At 45.1% G+C, this 24,821-nt stretch overlaps 1 protein-coding gene across 1 annotated transcript in view; it reads right to left on the reverse strand.

Annotated features, from left to right (window-relative positions):
• SRRM4 (serine/arginine repetitive matrix 4) overlaps positions 1 to 20,177 on the reverse strand; it is an 84,152-nt gene extending 63,975 nt beyond the window's left edge. The window contains exons 1-3 of the mRNA XM_030218183.1: positions 20,107 to 20,177; positions 14,897 to 15,031; positions 4,445 to 4,516 (exon numbers count right to left, since the gene is read on the reverse strand). Of these exons, the coding sequence (XP_030074043.1) occupies positions 4,445 to 4,516; positions 14,897 to 15,031; positions 20,107 to 20,177 (278 nt within the window). The remainder of the gene's footprint in view (positions 1 to 4,444; positions 4,517 to 14,896; positions 15,032 to 20,106) is intronic.
• Between the last annotated feature and the right edge of the window lie 4,644 nt (positions 20,178 to 24,821).

Genomic DNA, 24,821 nt, shown 5'->3' on the forward strand with positions numbered 1-24,821 from the left:
CATTTAAGTTGGGTCATCAGGGTATGCCTTTTTGAATAAGTAAGTTTTTAGTGATTTCCGAAAGTTTGATAGGTCGTGTTTGGTAGTGCGTTCCATAGTTGTGTGCTTATAAAGGAGAAGCTGGATGCATAGGTTGATTTGTATTTAATTCTTTCGCAGCTTGGGTGGTGTAGGTTTAGGTATGTGCGTGTTGATCTTGTGGTGTTTCTGGCTGGAAGGTCAATGAAGTCTGTCATGTATCCCGTGGTCTCACCATAGATGACAATTTATGTACTAGAGTACAGATTTTGAAGGCAATCCGTTCTTTGATCGGGAGCCAATGTAGTTTTTTACATAGGGGTTTGGCGCGTTCGTATTTCATTTTTCCAAAAATCAGTCTGGCTGCGATGTTTTGAGCGGTTTGGAGTTTCTTTATGATTTGTTCTTTACATCCCGCGTAGATTGCATTACAATAGTCTAGGTGACTTAGTACCATTCATTGTACCAAGTTGCGGAATGTTGATGTACTTTTAAGTTCTATTTATTTATTCTGCTCTTATATATTGATTCAGTAGCATTTTTATGTCTCTGGTATTAAACATTTTTATAGTTTTTACTTAATGGAGTTCCCTCCTGGTTTTATTATTGCTAATGTCTGAATTTAGTTGTTCTGCCCCTGATGCAGTCAGTTTCTTTGGCAAAACATGGTCATGTCGGGCACAGATGATTGAAAACCCAGGAGCCTTTTGTTGAACAAAGACTCTACGTTTGTTACAAGATCTGCCTCTTTTGTTTTATCTTCTACACTGGATTTGGTGGATCGCCTGCCTTGTTGTTTTCTGACCCACATGCCAAAATTACTACGGGACACATCAGCATGCCCCTCAGAAGGTGTTTTTAACTTGTGGTAAGCACATGTTAGTTCTTTAGGGGTCCCTAAATAAATGTCCCATCTGTGTGAGCAGGGAGAACAGAGACCCCTGAGGTAAGAGAGAATGTTGTGTTGACAAAAAGAAGCGTTACTAATAGAGAGCAGAAGTTCAAAGGACATATACACACACGCATGCACGCGTCTCTCTCTCTCTTTTCCCTCTCTCTTTCTCTTTGTTTCTGCCTTTATTTCTTTTCTCTCTTTCACTTTTCTCTCACCTCTCCTGTTTCTTTTCCTTTCTTTCTCTCTTCCTTCCCTCCCCCCTCTCTCTCTCTAGCCCTCTTTCTTTTCCTTTCCCTCTCCCTCTTTTTTCTTTTATCTTTCTTTCTCTCCTTTCTCCCTCTCTCCCTTCCTCTCTTTTTCTTTCCTTCACTTTCTTTTTCTCTCTTTTTCCCTCTATTTCTCTCTCTTCCTGCCTCCCCCTCTCTTTCTTTCTCTTGGTTTCTGCCTCTCTCTCTCTCTCTCTCTCTCTCTCTCTCTCTCTCCTCCTTTCTCTCTCTCTCTCTCTTTCTCTCTCCTCCTTTCTCTCTCTCTCTCTCTCTCTTTTTTCTCCCTCTCTCTCTCTCTTTTTCTCTCTCTCTCTCTCTTTTTCTCCCTCTCTCTCTCTCTTTTTCTCTCTCTCTTTCTCTCCTCCTTTTTCTCTCTCTCTCTCTTTTTCTCCCTCTCTCTCTCTTTTTCTCTCTCTCTTTCTCTCCTCCTTTTTCTCTCTCTCTCTCTTTTTCTCCCGCTCTCTCCTCCTTTCTCTCTCTCTCTCTCTCTCGCCTCCTTTCTCTCTCGCTCTCTCTCTCTCCTCCTTTCTCTCTCTCCTCCTTTCTCTCTCTCTCCTCCTTTTCTCTCTCTCCTCCTTTTTCTCTCTCTCTCTCCTCCTTTTTCTCTCTCTCCTCCTTTTTCTCACTCTCTCCTTCTTTCTCTCTCTCTCTCTCTCTCTCCTCCTTTTTCTCTCGCTCTCTGTCCCCTTTCTCTCTCTTTTTTTTCTCTCTCCCTTCCTCTCTTTTTTCTTTCTTTTTCTCCCTGTCTTTTTTTTCTCTCTCTCTCTATCTTTCTTTCTCTTTCACTAGCACTGTTGTAATTCAGGTATAGTGCAGAGGGCTTACCTGTGTCTTCTCTTCTTAGATAGTAACCTGAAAAAAATATTTGTATATATATATATATATCTTATAAAAATATACAATTAATAAAAGCACTTGACCCCTGAATTAGTGTTTCCTGTTTCTCTTACATACAGGCAATGACTATAGAACAGGGTAATCTGTCAGATTTCTACAGAAAAGTCTTTATTCTGAGTTCAGTTCATTCTGCAACTATGGCCGAGACCTGTGCCTCTGAGTACAGGAGTGGGAGAACAGAGGTGCAGGAATTTCCAGAAAAATGCCTGAAATGTGGAATCGGATATAGCAGTTACAGCCATAACTGAGAACTAATGGTACTTGTCCCTTTCCTGCAGGGAGCGTTTCAGAATGACCAGCAATGTGTAACCTGGAGGGCTGCAAGGAAGAGTCATCCCGTGAGTCTGTGGTAAGGATGTGTATCTAAAAAAAGATCTGTATTTTCATGACATTTTTTGAATTTTGCTCCTATATGTGGACATTTGTTTCAATTTATTTCACACATTCATTTTAATAAAGCATTTCACACTTCTGAACTTTTTCATGCATGTTAACTGACTTAATGTGAATTAATTCATGGGTTACTGTACGTTAAATCAATTTGATGTGCATTAAATTTTGAAAGGCATGCGTGCTAAAGAAGGCACATTCCCGTAATCCAGGGATTCTCAATCCAGCCACTCAAGTTTTCAGGATAGCCACAATGAATGCAGAGAAGGGCGACAAAAATGCTAAAGGGGATGGGACGACTTCCCTATGAGGAAAGGCTAAAGCGGCTGAGGGGAGATACGCAGAATGCATGATGCACTTAATTTCATATTCCCACTGATGCATGAGTGGACATCTCTCTTCATCTTCCCACTTCTCTTTCTTTCTATATCTTCCTCCCCCTCCCCCATCCTGTGCCAGTTCTCCTCCTCATGGTTTTGCAACTTCCTCTGCATCTTCTGCTTCTCTGCCAGGGGTTCCTCCGTCTCAGTGGCGTAGCCAAGGGTGGACCTGGATGGGCCTAGGCCCACCCACTTTGGGCTCAGGCCCACCCAGTAGCAGCACACCTATGATGTGTCTAGCAGGGATCCCCAAGCCCCACCGGCCGAAAACTCCCAACAACTGTCCCTCCCGAATACCTTGTAAATAGAAGATATTGGCCTGTAGCGAGCAGCGACTGACACAAACTGTTCACACCAGCCCCACAGCCTCCCCTTTGATGTATTCCTGCCTATATGGAAACAGGAAGTTGCATCAGAGAGAAGGCTGTGGAGCCAACATGAGCAGTGCGTATTAGTTGCTGTTCGCTGCCGGTGAAAATCTGCTATTTAAAAGGTATGCGGGGTAGGGGGGATGTTTGAGAGACCATGTGGCCTGCAGGCAAGGGAGTGAGAGACCAAATCACTTGTGGGACAGGGCGGAGTTCTTCTGCCCACCCATCTTGGGCCCAGGCCCATCCAAATGTGGGTGTCTGGCTATGCCCCTGCTCCATCTTCCACCCTTTTGCCTCTTCCCTTCTTTCCTTTTGGTTCTGTTTCAACTTTCCCTCCTTCATGTTCCTCTCAAGTTTCTTGTGTCACAGTATGAAATGTGGATTAGCAACAGGCCAGGAGAGTAGGGGCATGGTCAGCCTGTGCTCCCCATCCATTCAGCACCAACTCTTTTGTAATTGAGAAGTACAGGAGGGGGAGGAACAGGACTAGACAAGATAGAGCCCAAGGCAGACACTTGCTTGCAGATTGTTCCTCTCAACTTCAGGTAGGTTTGGGGGTCCTAGTGATATAGGGTATAGGGCAATTGCCTTGTTTGCCCACCCCTAACAGCAGCCCTGGGGAGGAAGGGCAGATGCAGAGACTGGAAGTCCAGGCTTAGTGCCCCCTGTTGCCGACCCACCACCTTTTGATGCTGGCAAAGGAAGAGAGGGAAAGACAGTAAGGCTGCGTTGGTCAGGAACTGAACCCGGATCCATTGCTTGGAAGGCAGCTGTGTTCCCACTATACAACTAATGCAGGTGAGGTCAGAGGTCGCTCTTTGCCTCTCTGGTTCATGCGTGAAAGGTCACCCTCTGATTAGGAAGGTTTCTGAAAATGCTCTGACCTCATTTATACATTGGTCATCGTTCTAAAAGCTTAGGGCAGTGGTCCTGGAGGTACCCCCGGCCAGTCAAGTTTTTCAGGATATCCACAATGATTATTCATGAGAGAGATTTGCATGCACTGCCTCCGCTGCATGCAAATCTCTCTCATGAATATTCAATAGGTGCCTCCAGGACCAGGTTTGGGACCCACTGGCTTAGGAAACAGAGACGATAAACTCAGAATGGATTAAGTAATGCGAATACCTAAATACGCAGAGTTGCTACGACTGCCGCTGCTTTCAGGAAAAGGGTGCTAGTGTGTCCCATGTTGTAGAGGTGCATCAGGAGCCCCAAGTTCCCTACCTGCTCTGTTTCTTCTTCTTGGGTCGCTTCTTTTTCTTTTTCTTCACCAGGGAAGGGCTGTAGGAAGGAGACCTGGGGACACCGGGAACAAGTCGGTCAGATTCTGTCACATTTGCACAAGAATTGCTCCCCCTAGGGCAGCAGCGATGAGGAAGTGATGAGAGTGAGTTTTGGTTCATAGCCCCAGGGAGAACAGCCCTGCACAATATTCTTTTTAATTTATTTTTTATTTTATTTTAGTTACATTTGTACCCCGCGCTTTCCCACTCATGGCAGGCTCAATGTGGCAGGCAATGGAGGGTTAAGTGACTTGCCCAGAGTCACAAGGAGATGCCTGTGCCGGGAATCGGACTCAGTTCCTCAGGACCAAAGTCCACCACCCTAACCGCTAGGCCACTCCTCCACTGTTGCTACTACTTGAGATTCTACATGGAATGTAGAAGTCGGCCCTTGCAGATCACCAATGTGGCCGCGCAGGCTTCTACATGGAATGTTGCTAGTGAAATAGCAACATTCCATGTAGAATCTTCAATAGTAGCAACATTCCATGTAGAATCTCCAATAGTATCTATTTTATTTTTGTTACATTTGTACCCTGCGCTTTCCCACTCATGGCAGGCTCAATGTGTCTTACATGGGGCAATGGAGGGTTAAGTGACTTGCCCAGAGTCACAAGGAGCTGCCTGTGCCTGAAGTGGGAATCTAACTCAGTTCCTCAGTTCCCCAGGACCAAAGTCCACCACCCTAACCACTAGGCCACTCCTCCACTGTTGCTACTATTTGAGATTCTACATGGAATGTTGCTATTCCACTAGCAACATTCCATGTAAAAGTTGGCCCTTGCAGATCACCAATGTGGCTGTGCAGGCTTCTACATGGAATGTTGCTAGTGGAATAGCAACATTCCATGTAGAATCTCCAATAGTAGCAACATTCCATGTAGAATCTCCAATAGTATCTATTTTATTTTTGTTACATTTGTACCCTGCACTTTCCCCACTCATGGCAGGCTCAATGCGGCTTACATGGGGCAATGGAGGGTTAAGTGACTTGCCCAGAGTCACAAGGAGCTGCCTGTGCCTGAAGTGGGAACCGAACTCAGTTCCTCAGTTCCCCAGGACCAAAGTCCACCACCCTAACCACTAGGCCACTCCTCCACTCCACAATTACTACCACCACTGCTTATCATTTCTATAGCGCTACGACTCGCATCTCCTCAGAACCAGACTGGACTGGATCATTAGCAACACGCAGAATGCATGATGCACTTAATTTCATATTGCCACTGATGCATGAGTGGACATTTACCAGCGTGTGATGGTCTCCACTGAAGTCAAGCAGACAACTCTCTTGGCTGGATTACCCTGGCCTGTAAGGGGAGCTGGAGAGCTACTGGGAGTGAGTGGAAAACCCAAGACCTGTGCCGGAGGTTCAGCAAAGGAACATTGTGAATTTGAACCCTCATCTCCAGGGGCATCATTTATAACAGACCCGTGCACTAAAACTGGGAACATCATTGTTCTAGTTTAAAGAGATTAGGAGATTTTTCTAGATCTTTGGTGCATAATCCAGTTAGGATAGGGAGCAATTTTATACATGATTTAACCCTTTGAAATAGCAGAGAATCTAATCTAATACAATACTTTAATACCTTATGAGTTGTACGTGGATTACATAAAAAGAAACTGGATATACCTGGGAAAATACACATGTGACATCGTCATAATATATGAGGTGAAACAGCAGAAAAAAAGCACCAAGGGCCAAGGTTGAGAAAGTAAAGCAGTTCTTTAATAAATCAACACCTGGTCAATCATTGAAATCCACCCTGTCAATAAACACTTGAAAGCTGATTAGTCAACAGATCACCTCACTAATGCCACCTTCTCAGAGAGCCAGTGCAGCAAACTCCTTCGGGACATCAAAAGAAAATACAAACATGGCATGATCAAATGAACATTAGAAAACTCTGAACATAAAGTCATTCACCGATCTAAGACAAATATCTTTTAAGTAGGCAGGTTTTCAGAACTTTCCAAAATAAAAAATAAACTACTAATTTACTAAGGAGCTCATTTTCAAAAGAGAATAATGTTCAAAAAGTGGCAGGAATCTGCATTTGGATGTTTTTCTCACAAAAACTGCCAAATAGGTATTTTCAAAACTAATTTTTATATGTTTTTCTATGAAGTCCATCAGAAGTGCGTTCAAATCACGGGGGCATGTCAGCGATGTATTATGGGTGGGATCTGGGTCTTTTTTTTTAAATTAAATTTGTACCCTGTGCTTTCCCATTCATGGCAGGCTCAATGCGGCAGGCAATGGAGGGTTAAGTGACTTGCCCAGAGTCACAAGGAGCTGCCTGTGCCTGAAGTGGGAATTGAACTCAGTTCCCCAGGACCAAAGTCCACCACCCTAACCACTAGGCCACTCCTCCACTGTTCCTAACACTTGGACATTTTTCAGCCATAATAGAACAAAACAAAACCGTCCAGGACTAAAACTATGACGTTTTGAGCTAGACCTGTTTTTATAATGAATAAGGCACAAAAAGGTGCCCTAAATGACCAGGTGACCACTGGATGGAATCAGGGATGACGTCTCCTTACTCCCCCAGTGGTCACTAACTTCCTCCCACCCCCCAAAAATGTGATTCAAAACATTACTTGACAGCCTCGGATGTTATGCTCAGGTCCATTAGAACAGCATGCAGGTCTACCTTGGGGCAGGGGGGGGGCACGTTCCCGGCGATAATCAGTATTTGGCGTGCGCTGCCTGGGTGCTGCGCAGGTAGCGCGTGAGCCTTTACCACTAAGTCGGTGGCCATTTCAGTCTTCTCTCCTGTGCACACTGCCTGCTCTACAGAGACTGGTGAGCAACACATTTTTGCACCATATGCCTGGAATAGACTTCCTGAGCCGGTCCGTCAAGCTCCATCTCTGGCCGTCTTCAAATCTAGGCTAAAAGCCCACTTTTTTTGATGCTGCTTTTAACTCCAGAACCCTTATTTTATCATCCTCACTTTAATATTCCCTTATCTCTTGTTTGTTCTGTCTGTTTGTCCTAATTAGATTGTAAGCTTTGTTGAGAAGGGACTGTCTCTTCATGTTCAAGTGTACAGCGCTGCATACGTCTAGTAGCGCTATAGAAATGATAAGTAGTAGTAGTAGTCTTTAGGATTCCGGAATCTTGCTACTCTTTGGGATTCTGCATGGAATATTGCCACTCTTGGGAATTCCAGAATCTTGCTGCTCTTTGGGATTCCGGAATCTTGCTACTCTTTGTCCTTATCCCTTATTGGTCCTGTTTGTCTGTTCTAATTAGATTGTAAGGTCTGTCAAGCAGGGACTGTCTCTTCATGTTCAAGTGTACAGCGCTGCATACGTCTAGTAGCGCTATAGAAATGATAAGTAGTAGTAGTAGTCTTTAGGATTCCGGAATCTTGCTACTCTTTGGGATTCTGCATGGAATATTGCCACTCTTGGGAATTCCAGAATCTTGCTGCTCTTTGGGATTCCGGAATCTTGCTACTCTTTGTCCTTATCCCTTATTTGTCCTGTTTGTCTTGATTAGATAGTAAGCTCTGTCGAGCAGGGACTGTCTCTTCATGTTCAAGTGTACAGCACTGCGTATGTCTAGTAGCGCTATAGAAATGATAAGTAGTAGTAGTAGTCTTTGGGATTCCAGAATCCTGCTATTATTTGGGTTCCAGAATCTTCCTACTCTTTGGGATTCCGGAATCTTGCTACCCTTTGTCCTTGTTTGTCCTGTTTGTCTGTCCTAATTAGATTGTAAGCTTTGTTGAGCAGGGACTGTCTCTTCATGCTCAAGTGTACTGTGCTGTGTATGTCTAGTAGTGCTATAGAAATGATAAGTAGTAGTAGTAGTCTTTGGGATTCCGGAATCTTGCTACTTTTTGGGATTCTGACAGAATCTTGCTACTCTTTGGGATTCCGGAATCTTGCTACTCTTTGTCCTTATCCCTTATTTGTCCTGTTTGTCTGTCCTAATTAGATTGTAAGCTCTGTCGAGCAGGGAATGTCTCTTCATGTTCAAGTGTACATCGCTGTGTACGTCTACTAGCACTATAGAAATGATAAGTAGTAATACTCTTTGGGATTCCGGAATCTTGCTACTCTTTCTCCTTATCCCTTATTTGTCCTGTTTGTCTGTCCTAATTAGATTACAAGCTCTGTCGAGCAGGGACTGTCTCTTCATGTTCAAGTGTACAGCACTGTGTACGTCTAGTAGCGCTATAGAAATGATAAGTAGTAGTAGTCTTTGGGGTTCCGGAATCTTGCTACTCTTTGTCCTTATCCCTTATTTGTCCTGTTTGTCTGTCCTAATTAGATTGTAAGCTCTGTCGAGCAGGGACTGTCTCTTCATGTTCAAGTGTACAGCGCTGTGTACTTCTAGTAGCGCTATAGAAATGATAAGTAGTAGTAGTAGTCTTTGGGGTTCCGGAATCTTGCTACTCTTTGTCCTTATCCCTTATTTGTCCTGTTTGTCTGTCCTAATTAGATTGTAAGCTCTGTCGAGCAGGGAATGTCTCTTCATGTTCAAGTGTACATCGCTGTGTACGTCTACTAGCACTATAGAAATGATAAGTAGTAGTAGTAGTCTTTGGGATTCCGGAAGCTTGCTACTCTTTGGGATTCCGGAATCTTGCTACTCTTTGGGATTCCGGAATCTTGCTACTCTTTGGGATTCCTGAATCTTGCTACTCTTTGGGATTCCGGAATCTTGCTACCCTTTGTCCTTATCCCTTATTTGTCCTGTTTGTCTGTCCTAATTAGATTATAAGCTCTGTCGAGCAGGGAATGTCTCTTCATGTTCAAGTGTACAGCGCTGTGTACGTCTAGTAGTGCTACAGAAATAAGTAGTACTATTTTTTAAAAATGTAGGCTTGGACTGGGCTTCAAAAGTACAGAAAACGCTGCTCTAGCTTCCATTTCTTTCCAGAAGATGGACAGCAAGAGCAGGCAGCACTCAAGCTGTTCATGTCCTCTTCACTGCTAGAATCCCCAGTTTCTCCCAAACTGACACCTCCAATCACAGGCTGGTGATATCATTGCGTCACTCACCTTCTTCGCTTCTTGCGGTTGGATTTCTTTTTCTTTTTCTTCCCCTTCGATACAGGTGCAGGCAGCGAGCATCCATCTGTTGCATGCAAGGGGCTTCAAACAACAAAATAACGTTATTCCTGCCACCATGTTTAGACTATGCTCTATACAGTCTCCCCACCCCTCCCCCAGCGCTTGCATTCCTGTTCCACTGACATCAGACAGAGCCCTTCAGAGCAAGCCAGGGTGTATTTTCAGATGCAGCATCATCTATCCTGAGGAATGGCTCCACTCTCAGTGATGTCTGGAAATAGGACTTATTTAGGGGGCAGGTTTCAAAATGATGTTGGTAAGTGCAAAAGTCAAGCAGCTTCCATCATTTCTGAAATAGTAAAGGAGTGTGGTAGCCGTGTTAGTCCACTCTTAAGGTTATCAATAGAAATCAAACAAAATAAAACATGGATAAGATGATACCTTTTTTATTGGACATAACTTAATACATTTCTTGATTAGCTTTCGAAGGTTGCCCTTCTTCCTCAGATCGGAAATAAGCAAATGTGCTAGCTGACAGTGTATATAAGTGAAAACATTCAAGCATTACTATGACAGTAAAATAGATACCATTGGAGATTCTACATGGAATGTTGCTACTGTTGGAGATTCTACATGGAATGTTGCTACTATTGGAGATTCTACATGGAATGTTGCTATTCCACTAGCAGCATTCCATGTAGAAGGCTGCGCAGGCTTCTGTTTCTGTGAGTCTGACGTCCTGCACGTACGTGCAGGACGTCAGACTCACAGAAGCAGAAGCCTGCGCGGCCACATTGCTGATCTGCAACATTCCATGTAGAATCTATAGAAATCAAACAAAATAAAACATGGAAAAGAAAATAAGATGATACCTTTTTTATTGGACATAACTTAATACATTTCTTGATTAGCTTTCGAAGGTTGCCCTTCTTCCTCAGATCGGAAATAAGCAAATGTGCTAGCTGACAGTGTATATAAGTGAAAACATTCAAGCATTACTATGACAGTAAAATAGATACCATTGGAGATGCTACATGGAATGTTGCTACTATTGGAGATTCTACATGGAATGTTGCTACTATTGGAGATTCTACATAGAATGTTGCTACTTTTGGAGATTCTACATGGAATGTTGCTACTATTGGAGATTCTACATGGAATGTTGCTATTCCACTAGCAACATTCCATGTAGAAGGCTGTGCAGGCTTCTGTTTCTGTGAGTCTGACGTCAGACTCACAGAAGCAGAAGCCTGCGCGGCCACATTGGTGATCCGCAAGGGCCGACTTCTACATGGAATGTTGCTAGTGGAATAGCAACATTCCATGTAGAATCTATAGAAATCAAACAAAATAAAACATGGAAAAGAAAATAAGATGATACCTTTTTTTATTGGACATAACTTAATACATTTCTTGATTAGCTTTCGAAGGTTGCCCTTCTTCCTCAGATCGGAAATAAGCAAATGTGCTAGCTGACAGTGTATATAAGTGAAAACATTCAAGCATTACTATGACAGTAAAATAGATACTATTGGAGATTCTACATGGAATGTTGCTACTATTGGAGATTCTACATGGAATGTTGCTACTATTGGAGATTCTACGTGGAATGTTGCTGCTATTGGAGATTCTACATGGAATGTTGCTACTATTGGAGATTCTACGTGGAATGTTGCTGCTATTGGAGATTCTACATGGAATGTTGCTACTATTGGACATTCTACATGGAATGTTGCTACTACTGGAGATTCTACATGGAATGTTGCTATTCCACTAGCAACATTCCTGCGCAGGCTTCTGTTTCTGTGAGTCTGACGTCCTGCACGTACGTGCAGGACGTCAGACTCACAGAAGCAGAAGCCTGCGCGGCCACATTGGTGATCTACAAGGGCCGACTTCTACATGGAATGTTGCTAGTGGAATAGCAACATTCCATGTAGAATCTATAGAAATCAAACAAAATAAAACATGGAAAAGAAAATAAGATGATACCTTTTTTTATTGGACATAACTTAATACATTTCTTGATTAGCTTTCGAAGGTTGCCCTTCTTCCTCAGATCGGAAATAAGCACATTTGCTTCAAAAAGCTAATCAAGAAATGTATTAAGTTATGTCCAATAAAAAAAGGTATCATCTTATTTTCTTTTCCATGTTTTATTTTGTTTGATTTCTATTGAAATAGTAAATACATGCGTTTTCTGTGGATAGATTTCCCCAAAAAAAGAAAATGCAAAACTGTCTGTGTAGTTGTTGTCTCCCTTGACCTATGCCTGCCCTGGCAATTTCTCCTGAAAATGTAAGTAAAAGTACATAAGAACTAAGTATTGCCATACTGGGACAGAGCAAAAGGTCCATCAAGCCCAGCATCCTGTTTCCAACAGTGGCTAATCCAGGTCACAAATAAGATCCCCAAAAAGTACATTTTATGCTGCTTATCCCAGGAATAAGCAATGGATTTTCCCCAAGTCCATTTTAATAATAGTCTATGGACTTTTCCTTTAGGAAGCCAGCCAAACCTTTTTTTTTTAAACTCAGCTAAGCTAACCGCCTTTACCACATTCTATTGCAACGAATTCCAGAGTTTAATTACACGTTGAGTGAAGAAAACATTTTCTCCAATTTGTTTTAAATGTACTACTTTGTAGCTTCATCGCATGCCCCCTAGTCCTAGTATTTTTGGAAAGAGTAAACAGACGCTTCACGTCTACCCGTTCCACATAAGTACATAAGTATTGCCACACTGGGACAGACCAAAGGTCCATCAAGCCCAGCATCCTGTTTCCAGCAGTGGCTAATCCAGGTCACAAATAAGATCCCCAAAAAGTACATTTTATGCTGCTTATCCCAGGAATAAGCAATGGATTTTCCCCAAGTCCATTTTAATAATAGTCTATGGACTTTTCCTTTAGGAAGCCAGCCAAACCTTTTTTTTTTAAACTCAGCTAAGCTAACCGCCTTTACCACATTCTATTGCAACGAATTCCAGAGTTTAATTACACGTTGAGTGAAGAAAACATTTTCTCCAATTTGTTTTAAATGTACTACTTTGTAGCTTCATCGCATGCCCCCTAGTCCTAGTATTTTTGGAAAGAGTAAACATACGCTTCACGTCTACCCGTTCCACTCATAAGTACATAAGTATTGCCACACTGGGACAGACCAAAGGTCCATCAAGCCCAGCATCCTGTTTCCAACAGTGGCCAATCCAGGTCACAAATACCTGGCAAGATCCCCAAAAAGTACAAAACATTTTATACTGCTTATCCCAGAAATAAATGGTCCAATGTACAGTACATTGGATGTATCTATACCACTATAGAGACCTGAAATGATATCTGAGTCGAGGCAGGGGATAGGGTTAGCGCAGGTGCTCCCCCCTGAAATGGCCGCGTGGTAAGTGGTTCACACAGCCATTTCTTTCCAAAAATGGGGGCAGCCTTTTACCTGTTGGGGTAAAAGGACCCTTAGTTTGTTGGATTGTGACGGTTTCTTTATTGTACTTTACATTGTGTGTTATTATTTCTCATTTTCTTGAATGAAGCTTATCCTTGATTAACTCTATCTATCTCTGAAAGATTTTTATTGTGCTAATCCATCCATCAGTCCTCAGTGAATTACAATTACAACATTCATAATGGAAAAATATTCAACATAAAGGACTATTTTCCATGCTCATCTTCCAATGTGGTATATATATCATTCATAGGAGCCGACTCTGTGGGTGCTGTGGGTGCTTGAGCACCTCCAATATTGAGAAAATTCCTTGTATGTGTCCAGGAAGGGGTTATTTCCACTGGGCTTAGCACCCCCAATAATTTTGAAAAGTTGGCTCCTATGATATCATTCAGTGTAAGAAATGTAACGAAGGATGCTATATTGGAGAAACAGGCCAGATGCTTAAGACAAGATTCAATCTGCACAGACATCACATGAAAATAGCCGGTGCCAGTCAGGCCCCCACCCCTGTGGGCCAACACTTCACAAGACCAGAACACTGCACCAGTGATTTCACAGTAAGAATACTGAAAGGTAATTTTAAAACAATACAGGAACGTAAGACCTTTGAAATAAGAATGATTGAATATGTTGACACCCAACAAACAGGACTTAATAAGGATCTAGGTTTTCTAACTCATTATAAAACATAAAGCTGTATTTCTCTGTTTATTACCCTCCTCTCACCTACCAACACCCATTCTGTTAGAATATCAATGAAATGCTTTGATGTCCCCATGCATACCCCCACCCTCCCACTCTGTCAGACTGTCAAAGTAATGCTTTGATGTTTCTCTTATATACACTGTCTGCTACCACATTTGCTTATTTCCGATCTGAGGAAGAAGGGCAACCTTCGAAAGTTAATCAAGAAACGTATTAAGTTATGTCCAATAAAAAAGGTATCATCTTATTTTCTTTTCCATGTTTTATTTTGTTTGATTTCTATTGATAACCTTTAAGAGTGGACAAACATGGCTACCACACCTCTCTACTTAACATTCATAATAAAACTCCATGTGATCAGTAGGGCTGTGAAAGGCAAACAGGTGTAGTTCATGAAATTTTAAAGATTTTTCAGGATTTTTTTGTTGTTGTTTAAGTTTCTGGTTTGGGACAGTGTCATTAACAGGTTGCGCTATTTGTGAATAACAGCACAGACCAGTAGCGTAGCCAGAGTTGAATTTTTAGATGGGCCTGGAGGTGGACTGGATGGGCACAGGCCTCGCATTTCCTCTCCACCCACTACCACACCCCCTGCCCGCCCGCCCGCCACCACCGCATTTCCTCTCCATCCGCTACCCCCCCTCCCCCCCCACGACAGCCCCCTGCACATGGTCAGTTCTGGTAATTTTTGCTGACCTGAAGCGCCGTTCTCCCTTCAGCACTGGCGATTCCCATAGCCAGCCTTCTGCCAGCACGCGTCGTCGGAGCCTCTTCTCAGGCGCATCCCGCCTACTCTGCAACTTCCTGTTTTCCGCAAAGGTGGGACGCAGGAAGTTGCAGAGTAGGCGGGACGTGCCTGAGAAGAGGCCCCGGACGACGCGCGCTGGCAGAAGGCTGGCTATGGGAATCGCCGGTGCTGCAGGGAGAACAGCGCTTCAGGGCAGTAAAAGTGAGCAGACCACGCGGACGGGAAGAGCGGGCAGAAGAGGCTGGGTGGGCCTGGAGCAAAAGTGGCTGGGCCTGGGCCCGTCCAGGCCCACCCGTGGCTATGCCCCTGGACAGACTATTAACAGATGAAATGTGATGAAATCTTCAATTAAAAAAAAGAATATTGTTGACATTTCCTGTGTTGTTTCAAATCCCTGCACATCCCTCGAACTCAGACATAGGAGCCTTTTACTAAAGGGCCTCACCTGCGTGACCTGTGGTGTGTGAAGCTCTTGCTCTCCTTCCCCTTCCCCCATCCATTTGCGCTGGGGGTCTCCTCAGGCTCCTGTTTGAAGCTCCTGCTTTCTGCCGAGGCTGCCAGGCAGCTTGGAGTCTGGCTGCTGGAACAAGACACAAGAAACACAGACTCTTCACTTCTCTGCAAGACATTATCCTCGTGTTAGGACACGGGGTTAGGGATCATGAAAGCTTCTAAACCCAAATCTACCATTCAGTCTGGAGGAGACTTTGTTTGTGCAAACTCACAGTTTCTCCTGTGTTCGCACAGTCAAGATCAAGTGGGTAATCAGTGAACAATTTTACATCTGTATTATATGAACAATAATATAGGAAAATACTCCGGGAAAACATCCAAACAAAACATTCCCAAATCACAAAGTATCAAGTCCACATCAAGAGGAGGCAGCTTGTAATCCAATATAGTCATGTAATCAAAGCACAGGCTTTAAAGTTATTTAGAACCTAAAATGTACTTTCCCAGCTGTTCAGGCGGGTAATTAAATTATCGACCTAACATATAGTAACATAGTAGATGACGGCAGAAAAAGACCTGCATGGTCCATCCAGTCTGCCCATGACAAACTCATATGTGTATACCTTACCTTGAATTGTACCTGTTCTTTTCAGGGCACAGACCATATAAGTCTGCCCAGCAGTATTTCCCGCCTCCCAACCACCAGTCCCGCCTCCCATCACCGGCTCTGGTACAGACCGTACAAGTCTGCCCTCCCCTATCCTCTCCTCCCAATCACCACCCCCTCTTCCCCCCACCTGCTCCGCCACCCAATTTCAGCTAAGCTTCTGAGGATCCATTCCTTCTGCACAGGATTCCTCTATGCATATCCCACGCATGTTTGAATTCTGTTACCGTTTTCCTCTCCACCACCTCCTGCAGGAGGGCATTCCAAGCATCCACTACTCTCTCCGTGAAAAAATACTTCCTGACATTTTTCTTGAGTCTGCCCCCTTCAATCTCATTTCATGTCCTCTCGTTCTACCGCCTTCCCATCTCCGGAAAAGATTTGTTTGCGGATTAATACCTTTAAGACCTACAAGATAGCGGATGCTTTTTGTCCGTCTGTCTGTTTTTGCAGTGGTTCTTTCCACTTAGACGATGTTTTATCAAATTAACCCCTATGGGATGTTGGTCCTAGACCCCTGGGTGTTAATGCTTCAACTGGGACAAGTACTTTTGGAAAACTGGGGTTCAAAAGAATTATTTTTCATGTATAAAACTCACCGGAGTTTTTCTATTCATTTTTTTAAATGTGTATTTCATTTATCAGAAATCTTCTAGAGGAGATATAAAAATTTAAAATAAACAATGCACAAATGCCCTGCAGGCATTGAAGACACGAACGGCAGGTTCCACGTTAAGGTGTCTATACTTAGATATGGGAGTGGCGATTTCACAACTGCCACGTGTGGCCTGCTCCATTACCTATGCCACCAATTAGTGAAGCCACCTTTTGAACTCAGGCTCAGTTTAGAGGTGGACATGTGGAAGGCAGTTCTAAGTGGACGCCCACACGTATGTCCCCGGTGCATGAAAATTGTACAGAATACCAGAACTTACCTGTGTATACGTAAATTTACCCGAGAAAGTGCTATTCTGTAATGGTACATAAGAACATAAGAGCAGCCATACTGGGTCAGAGCAATGGTCCACCTACTACAGTATCCTGTTTTCAAGAGTGGCCAATCCAGGTCACAGGTACCTGGCAGAAACCCAAATAGTTGCAACATTCCAGAGCCCCCAAAAGTTACAAGATTCCGGAATCCCAAAGAGTAGCAACATTCCATGCTACCAATCGCAGAGCAACCAGTGGCTTCCTCACGTCTGTCTCAATAGCAGACTATGGACTTTTCCTCCAGAAACTTGTCCAAACCTTTGTTTAAACCCAGATACGCTAACCATTGTTATCACATCCTCTGGCAAAGGTTTCCAGAGCTTAACTGTTCGTTGAGTGAAAAAATATTTCCTCCTATTTGTTTTAAAAGTATTTCCATGTAACTTCCTTTGAGTGTCCCCTAGTCTTTGTACTTTTGGAAAGAGTGTGTAATGTGGGACGTGGGTGAGGTTTCCATTTACACATGTAATTTACAAAACACAGATGCACTGATACCGGGTTATGCCTGCTGCTCTATAACCGAATCTAGGTGCATAGGCGCCGACTCCGTGGGTGCTCGAGCACCCCCAATATTTCACCCACCGGAAGTTCTCTTCGTCCCTCCTCCCTCCCTCTGAATTTTAAAAGTCATCATCTTGCCTCATCAGGGTTACGGTGGCAGCAGCGGTGAAAAGCATGCAGGCTCGGCCCTTAGTTCAGTCTTCTCTTTCTCTCAGCTCTGGTCCTGCCCTCGAGGGCGGGAGGGAGGGGGGCCTTGGAACTCGGAGGGACCCTGGAACTCAGAGGGAGGGAGACCCTGGAACTCAGAGGGAGGGGGGACGACCCTGGAACTCAGAGGGGGCAGGGACGACAACCCTGGAACTTGGAGGGAGGGGGGCCTGGAAGTGGGAGGGAGGGAGGGACTGGAACTCGGAGGGAGGAGGGGTGACGAGGGAGGGGGGACAGGGGAAAGGGATGGGGAGAGGGAGGGAGGGGGATGGGGGGAATGCACCACCTGTAAAAAAAAAAAATTTCAGCACCCCCAATCATTTTGAAAAGTTGGCTCCTATGTCTGGGTTCACCATTGCTGATACACAGTAGACTCTCTCCGTGCGGCATCGGGGTACCTAAATGGATGCCCTCCCCAACACTTCTAGAATTACCCCCAAAAATACATGGGATTAAGAAGAAGGACTCCCTCAGTCCCTCATGTAAAGTCCTGGCTGAAGCGGTCACTTGTTTAAAACCTGTGCACGCCTTTGAGCCGGTGCCTAACCCAAGATGGACATTTTCCTCGATGTGCGAATATTCCCTTTGGGAAAAGGGGGATCATATGTGGAGATTTCAGTCTTGCCTAAGCCACGCCCCCTTCCAATCTCCGTGTGGAAACAGTGGCTTTCCGAAATTGGTATGTACACATGCATGTAATATCCCCGTGCAAATAGTGTTATTTACACGTGGATATGTTTGCAAAACAATGACCTTGATACAGATAGAGATGTATTTTTCGGTGTCACCTTGTGCCTTATTTATTTTCTGTGTCTCTTCAATAAGAAAGATGCTGTTGTCTGAATTTGTGCATCCTACAATGTTTCGGTTGTTTGAACATTAATAAAGAGAAGAGAAAGCCTGGCTAGACACGAGCCTCACCGTGCGCAGATAATGAAAGGTTCACAGTAGGCTCACGAGGAAACAGGGTTTGCTGCGGCCAATTATAGGTAAGTGTTGATACAGAGCTCATGAATTTTTCAATGATCCATGTACACGGATTACTGCCACATTTCAACACTGCAACTAAATTACTTAATAGTCTTTCTTTCCGTCACACTCTGCTGCCCTCTGGCTCCTGCCTAAATGAATCCCATCTCTCTGACCAGCCCCCCCCCCCCTTATCTGGCCCTCGTCCACAAGAGGAATTATAATTCAGTGCTGGTATTAGAACTGATGGGTGGAAACACATGGAGAAGGTCATTAGTCAAAGCAGTGCAGGCTGGGAGCCGGCGGAGGTTTGACAAGAGAAAACGTATTAACTATTGCGAGTTCAGCTTGGGAATTGAGCGCCCCTACTTTCAAGACATTTATTCTTGGGTGGAGGGCATGCACGTGGAAGGTCATGGAGCAGAGAGGTGATGCCTGTACAGATGGACTGCTGTCACCTTGACTGTGATGAAAGAGGCATTTAGTACATAAAATTGTTCATTGCTTTCCTAAACCTGGATTATTTTCAAAAGCTTGTTTTCACATAAACACCAGACTAGCCAGCATGGCAGTCTCTGGGTACCAAAAATGAGGGTCTGTAGCAGTGAGGTCCCGGCACACACTTTTGGATGAGGTCTTCAGCTGGTGGGGCTTGTGTGTGTCCGCCAGCCATAAGGACAATGCTTCAATTTTGGCTGGGCCTGTGGGTGGGTCCCTTGTCCACCTGGACTGGGAAGTCACTGTTCCAGCTGAGAGAAACTGCTGGAAACAGATTTGTATTAAAAACAACCCAAAACCTTTACTGCATACAAAGAGACCCAGGAAATTACCAGGACCTCAGGGTATAAGAGTACAGACAGGTTACTGTAAGTATTCATTTTGTTTGTGGGTGAATTCCCTTTCTTTTACCCACCTGCTCTTGCGTCTCTGAATCCTCAGTCTGTTCATGTTCATCCTGTTTAATAGCAGACATTTCAGGTTATGGAATTCTGTGTCTCAGACTGATTCGAACGCCAGGCTCGATCTTAGGGTTTTGAAGTGAAAGATCTGTGAATCTGTTTCTTGTCTGGGACTCCCGTGAGCTCAGCCTGTGTTGGGATCTTAGTATGCACTCAAACCCTAATGGGCGACTAGCGAGGCAGAAACGTGGATGGGCAGGTGCAAGAGTTGCCGGTAGAGGAGGAGGAGGAGGACGTGGGCAGATGCGGGTGAGACCCTCAGGTGGCCCAAGACTCGGCCATTGCTGTAAAGGCCACTCTCTGCTTGTGCTCTGTGAGAGGAACTCTAACTGGGAGCCTTGGTTGTCAGGGCAGGCCGCTGCCTATATATCTTTAGAAAATACCTGCCTAGATTGCGGCCTCTGATTTACGCCTGCTTGGGAGCCTTAAACGTCAGAGCATGAAGTGCGCACGGATGTGCATATTATTACACAATAGTGAGTAACTCTCGACTCCAAACTCTTCCTCTGAGCGTTGTGCCCACAATGCATTGTGTAGAATTTTAGGACAAAGGGGCCTTTTATGTACATAATTCAATGTTTCATGAGCTGACAAGGTGGGTGTAAAATATACATTGACAGCACCCAACAATGCCACTTGCAAAGCATGCTTGTGGTTCTCGTAAGAGTGCACTGGGATCCACGTGGTCCATATAAGAGTACACTGGGGTTTATGTGGTCCATGTAAGAGTACACTAGGATCCACGTGGTCTGACCCGCTTTAAAAAATGTTTTTCCCCTTCACCCCTCCCCGATGTGCAGCCCCCCCCCCCCCAATAACAGCCCCCCTTCACATGTGGCATCCCCATCTCCACCCTTACCCTCTCCGGTCAAGACAAGACCCCACCCCCCCACCCCCACCAGGACCTACCTTGCTCCTTTACAAAGCAGCAGCTTCTTCAAAATGGTTGCTACAACCTGTCGCTGTATTTGCTGCACCATGAGCGGCCAGGAGTGGTCACGGCAGCCATTTTGAAGAAGCTGCCGCTTGGGCCAGGAGCAAGGAAGGTTTGCTCCTGCCCCCGACACCCCACTGGACCACCAGCACCAGCTAGGCCCTGAGGGAGTCCTATCCTGACTGGGGGTGGGGGTGGGGATGGGGATGCCACCCTGGGGGGGCAACTGCTGTTGGGGGACTGCACATTGGGGGGGGGGGAACCCCCCCCCTTTTTTAAATGCAGGTCCTAGCCCAATATTCAGCCGGGGCCTGCGTAAGACAAGCAGGTGAATTTAGGACACCCACTTAACTTACGCAGGCCTCGGCTCAATAATGCCAGCACCAACATAAACCCTGGCTCCTCCCCAGAGCCACCCCCTGGCCCGCCCCTGTGGCTCACTTTTTTTGAGGCCTGTCAGAGGTGATACTCAGCATCAGTCCCCGCTTTAGTGCCGCTGAATATTGATGGTTGGGCAGCAACAAGCGATTTAAGTAGACAGGAGAGGCTCCGATGTGTGTAACAGGAAACACATCCTTGGCCCACCCATGCTCCACCCATGTGTAGCCCCCTTGCAGTTAGCCAGTTGATATTTAAAACTATTTAATCGTCCAAGAATGACTCCTGGTTGGTTAAATAGCCTGAAGCCAGCTAAGCGCTAATTTTCAGCATGATAGAGCTAGTATCGTGGCTGAATATTAGCGTTTCGCGTCTAGCCTGGTCACTGGCTACGTTGTGCGACATAGCCGTTTAGTGTCAATATTCATTGGCTGACCGCCTAGGTTTAGTAGACAGATAGACTCGCATAAACATCAGGTCTGTCTTTGGCTTAACCGGTTACGTTTTATCAGCCAAAAATCCACGGAAATTCGATGGCAGTTGTTGGATATGGCCCCGGTACTGAAGTCCTGTGTTTGCTGCTGACAGCGGTAGCTAACATGGTTCCCTCCCGTGGTCTCAATATCGGCCCCTAGGTGCGTATCAATTTCATAGCAGTGGAAAAAAGTAGTTCATTTTAAAACGAATCGGAGAAAATATTTCTTCACTCAATGTGTAATTAAACTCTGGAATTCGTTGCCAGACAATGTTGTAAAAGCGGTTAGGCTTAGCGGGATTTAAAAAAAAGGTTTGGATGGCTTCCCAAATGAAAAGTCCATAGACCATTATTAAAATGGAGTTGGGGAAAATCCACTGCTTATTTCTAGAATAAGCAGCATAAAATGTATTCAACCGTTTTGGGATGTGACCTGGATTGGCCACTGTTGGAAGCAGGATGCTGGGCTTGATGCACCTTCGGTCTGTCCCAGTATGGCAGTATTTATGTACAATTTGCTCCATGACTCTCTATAAAGATATTCAGAGGCTCTATCCAGAAGACAGCTTTTCAGTATTGGCCTGAAAATATTTTTCTAAGCCCGTGAATAGAAACAATACGTTAAATAATCTTATAGTACTATTGAACATTAGCAAAATATTTGTAATGAGCCCAAACCCACCTCCCCGCTCCCCCATTTTCTATTTCTGTTGATGGCTCTCTCATTCTCCCTGTCTCCTCAGCTCGAAACCTTGGGGTCATCTTTGACTCTTCTCTCTCCTTCTCTGCTCATATCCAGCAGACCGCCAAGACCTGTCGTTTCTTTCTTTACAACATCCGTAAAATCCGCCCCTTTCTTTCCGAGCACTCTACCAAAACCCTCATCCACACCCTTGTCACCTCTCGTTTAGACTACTGCAATCTGCTTCTTGCTGGCCTCCCACTTAGTCACCTCTCCCCTCTCCAGTCGGTTCAAAACTCTGCTGCCCGTCTCATCTTCCGCTAGGGTCGCTTTACTCATACTACCCCTCTCCTCAAGACCCTTCACTGGCTCCCTATCCGTTTTCGCATCCTGTTCAAACTTCTTCTACTAACCTATAAATGTACTCACTCTGCTGCTCCCCAGTATCTCTCCACACTCGTCCATCCCTACACCCCTTCCCGTGCACTCCGCTCCATGGATAAATCCTTCTTATCTGTTCCCTTCTCCACTACTGCCAACTCCAGACTTCGCGCCTTCTGTCTCGCTGCACCCTACGTCTGGAATAAACTTCCTGAGCCCCTACGTCTTGCCCCATCCTTGGCCACCTTTAAATCTAGACTGAAAGCCCACCTCTTTAACATTGCTTTTGACTCGTAACCACTTGTAACCACTCGCCTCCACCTACCCTCCTCTCTTCCTTCCCGTTCACATAATTGATTTGATTTGCTTACTTTATTTATTTTTTGTCTATTAGATTGTAAGCTCTTTGAGCAGGGACTGTCTTTCTTCTATGTTTGTGCAGCGCTGCGTATGCCTTGTAGCGCTATAGAAATGCTAAATAGTAGTAGTAGTAGTAGTTAGGCAGAGATATGCAGAATAGGGGCCATTTAATATTTTCTTTTTCTTCCCTGCCTGAGCCATGTTGTTCACACTGTACTGAATATCTCTCCCAAGAAAAGATCAGAGGTGAAACAATGTCAGCCAGATCAGTGACAACTCCTCCGAGTCTAACAAGCTGCCTGCAGTGCTCTGCAGCCTTTTCTAGGTCCTGCTGGGGCCGACATCAAAAGAGTTACCGTTCAATTGGGAAGATGCTGGAAGTGTTACCAAAGCTTCTGCTTGTAAATCACCAGGAGCATAACCCAAGAAAGCTTTCTTCTGCTCCTACCCCAGTGAGAGCGCTGAAAGGAGAAACGCCACTAAGCCGTCATCTGCACAGAATGTACTGCACAACCTGCTGGTTCTGTAGCTTTGCAGAATTCATTAAAGGGTCTTTCTAGAAATGAGGGTCTATGTTCAGGCATCAAGAATGCACCTACTTGGGGATGTTCTAGAAAGGTCAAGGACTTGCCTATAAAAGCGCAACACCACTCCGTGAAAAACTACACTGGCTCCCTATCAAAGAACGAATAAACTTCAAAGTCCACAAGTTTTTTTTTTTTAAATACATTTGTACCCTGTGCTTTCCCACTCATGGCAGGCTCAATGTGACTTACATGGGGCAATGGAGGGTTAAGTGACTTGCCCAGAGTCACAAGGAGCTGCCTGTGCCGGGAATCAAACTCAGTTCCTCAGGACCAAAGTCCACCACCCTAACCACTAGGCCACAAGATCCTCCATGGAGACTCTCCAAGTTACAAAACCAATCTAATTGACCTTCCAGCCAGAAATTGATCCAAATCTTCGCGCACATATCTTAATCTTCACCTTCCTAATTGTAAAGGTCTTAAATACAAAACCTATTACGCATCCAACTTCTCCGTTATAGGTAGCCAACTCTGGAACGCCATACTAAGATACATCCGAACATCAACCCTTCCGAAAGCTGCTGAAAACTTACCTCTTCAAACAAGCCTATCCAAACGACCCAACTTAATTTATGAACCTAATCCACACCACTACATTACCATACCTCAATCCTCCCCCCCCCCCCCCCCCCCCCCCCCCCCCCCCCCCCCCCCCCCCCCCCCCCCCCCCCCCCCCCCCCCCACATCTCTTCCTCTTGTTCTAATCTATACAATTGTGTTATTTCTGTGATACTTTAAGGCATATTTTCAAAGCACTTTGGGAGGCTAAGTTCCATAGGTTTCTATGGAACTTTGGGAGGCTAAGTGCTTTGAAAATGAGCCTGTTTGTACCATACATTGTAAGCCGCACTGAACCTGCTATTGAGCGGGAAAGAGCGGGGTATAAATGCTACAAATAAATAAATATTTTAGGCGCAATCACATTCGCAAGCCATAGAGCTGGTATAAATGCTCTTACCTAGTCTGTCCCAGTATGGCAATACTTACGTTCTGGCCAACTCCACCCATGTGAAAGGTCACGTGTAAAATACACAGCATGGGATATTACCAGCCACTTACAGAACAGCGTAGAGCCAGAAATCACACATATGCAGGGGCGGCCCAATCATTAGGCCACCTGAGGCGGGGGTCTCAGGCGGCACTCTTCGGGGGGGGGGGGGCGGCACCTCCCCCTTCTTTCCTCCACCCCGTTTGCGGCATTTACCTGTTGTTTCATTATGTTTCAAAAGCCAGCGGCAGCGATTCCCATACACTGCCCTGCCGCCAGCACCCACCTCTTCCCTTTACTGCAGCCGCCTCTCTGATGTAACTTCCTGTTTTGTCACAGGCAGCTCCAGTAAAGGGAAGAGGCAGGTGCTGGCATCAGGGGCCGTCGGCTTTTGGAACGTGGCAAAACAACAAGGCAAACACCGTGACTGGGTTGAGAAAGGAAGGGGGGCAGCATCTCAGCCCGGGAGGGGGCAGCATCGGCCCAGGGAGGAGTGGCATCTCGGCCCAGGCGGGTGGGCGGCATCATAGCTCCGCCTCAGGTGGCATCTTGCCTTGGGCCACCCCTGCACATATGCTTTCACACACGCCCATTAAGGACTAGGATACAGCATGCAGGCGACAGAACTACCCTCCTGAAGGGCAATTGTACAACAGGGAGCCTGAATTCCTTTATATTTCAATAATTTTTATTGATGAAGTACCAATGAAAACAGCAGGTAATCAACACTCTCGACACATTCCACTATTGAACAAAGACCAAGGAGAGTGTAAGAGAAATAACAAGTTCTTCATCTCCATTTTAACATTCCCTCCCCTCCCCTCTATAGCATCTATTGT

The sequence above is a fragment of the Microcaecilia unicolor genome, chromosome 11 (genome assembly GCF_901765095.1).
Source record: "Microcaecilia unicolor chromosome 11, aMicUni1.1, whole genome shotgun sequence".
In the NCBI taxonomy this organism is placed as follows: domain Eukaryota; kingdom Metazoa; phylum Chordata; class Amphibia; order Gymnophiona; family Siphonopidae; genus Microcaecilia; species Microcaecilia unicolor.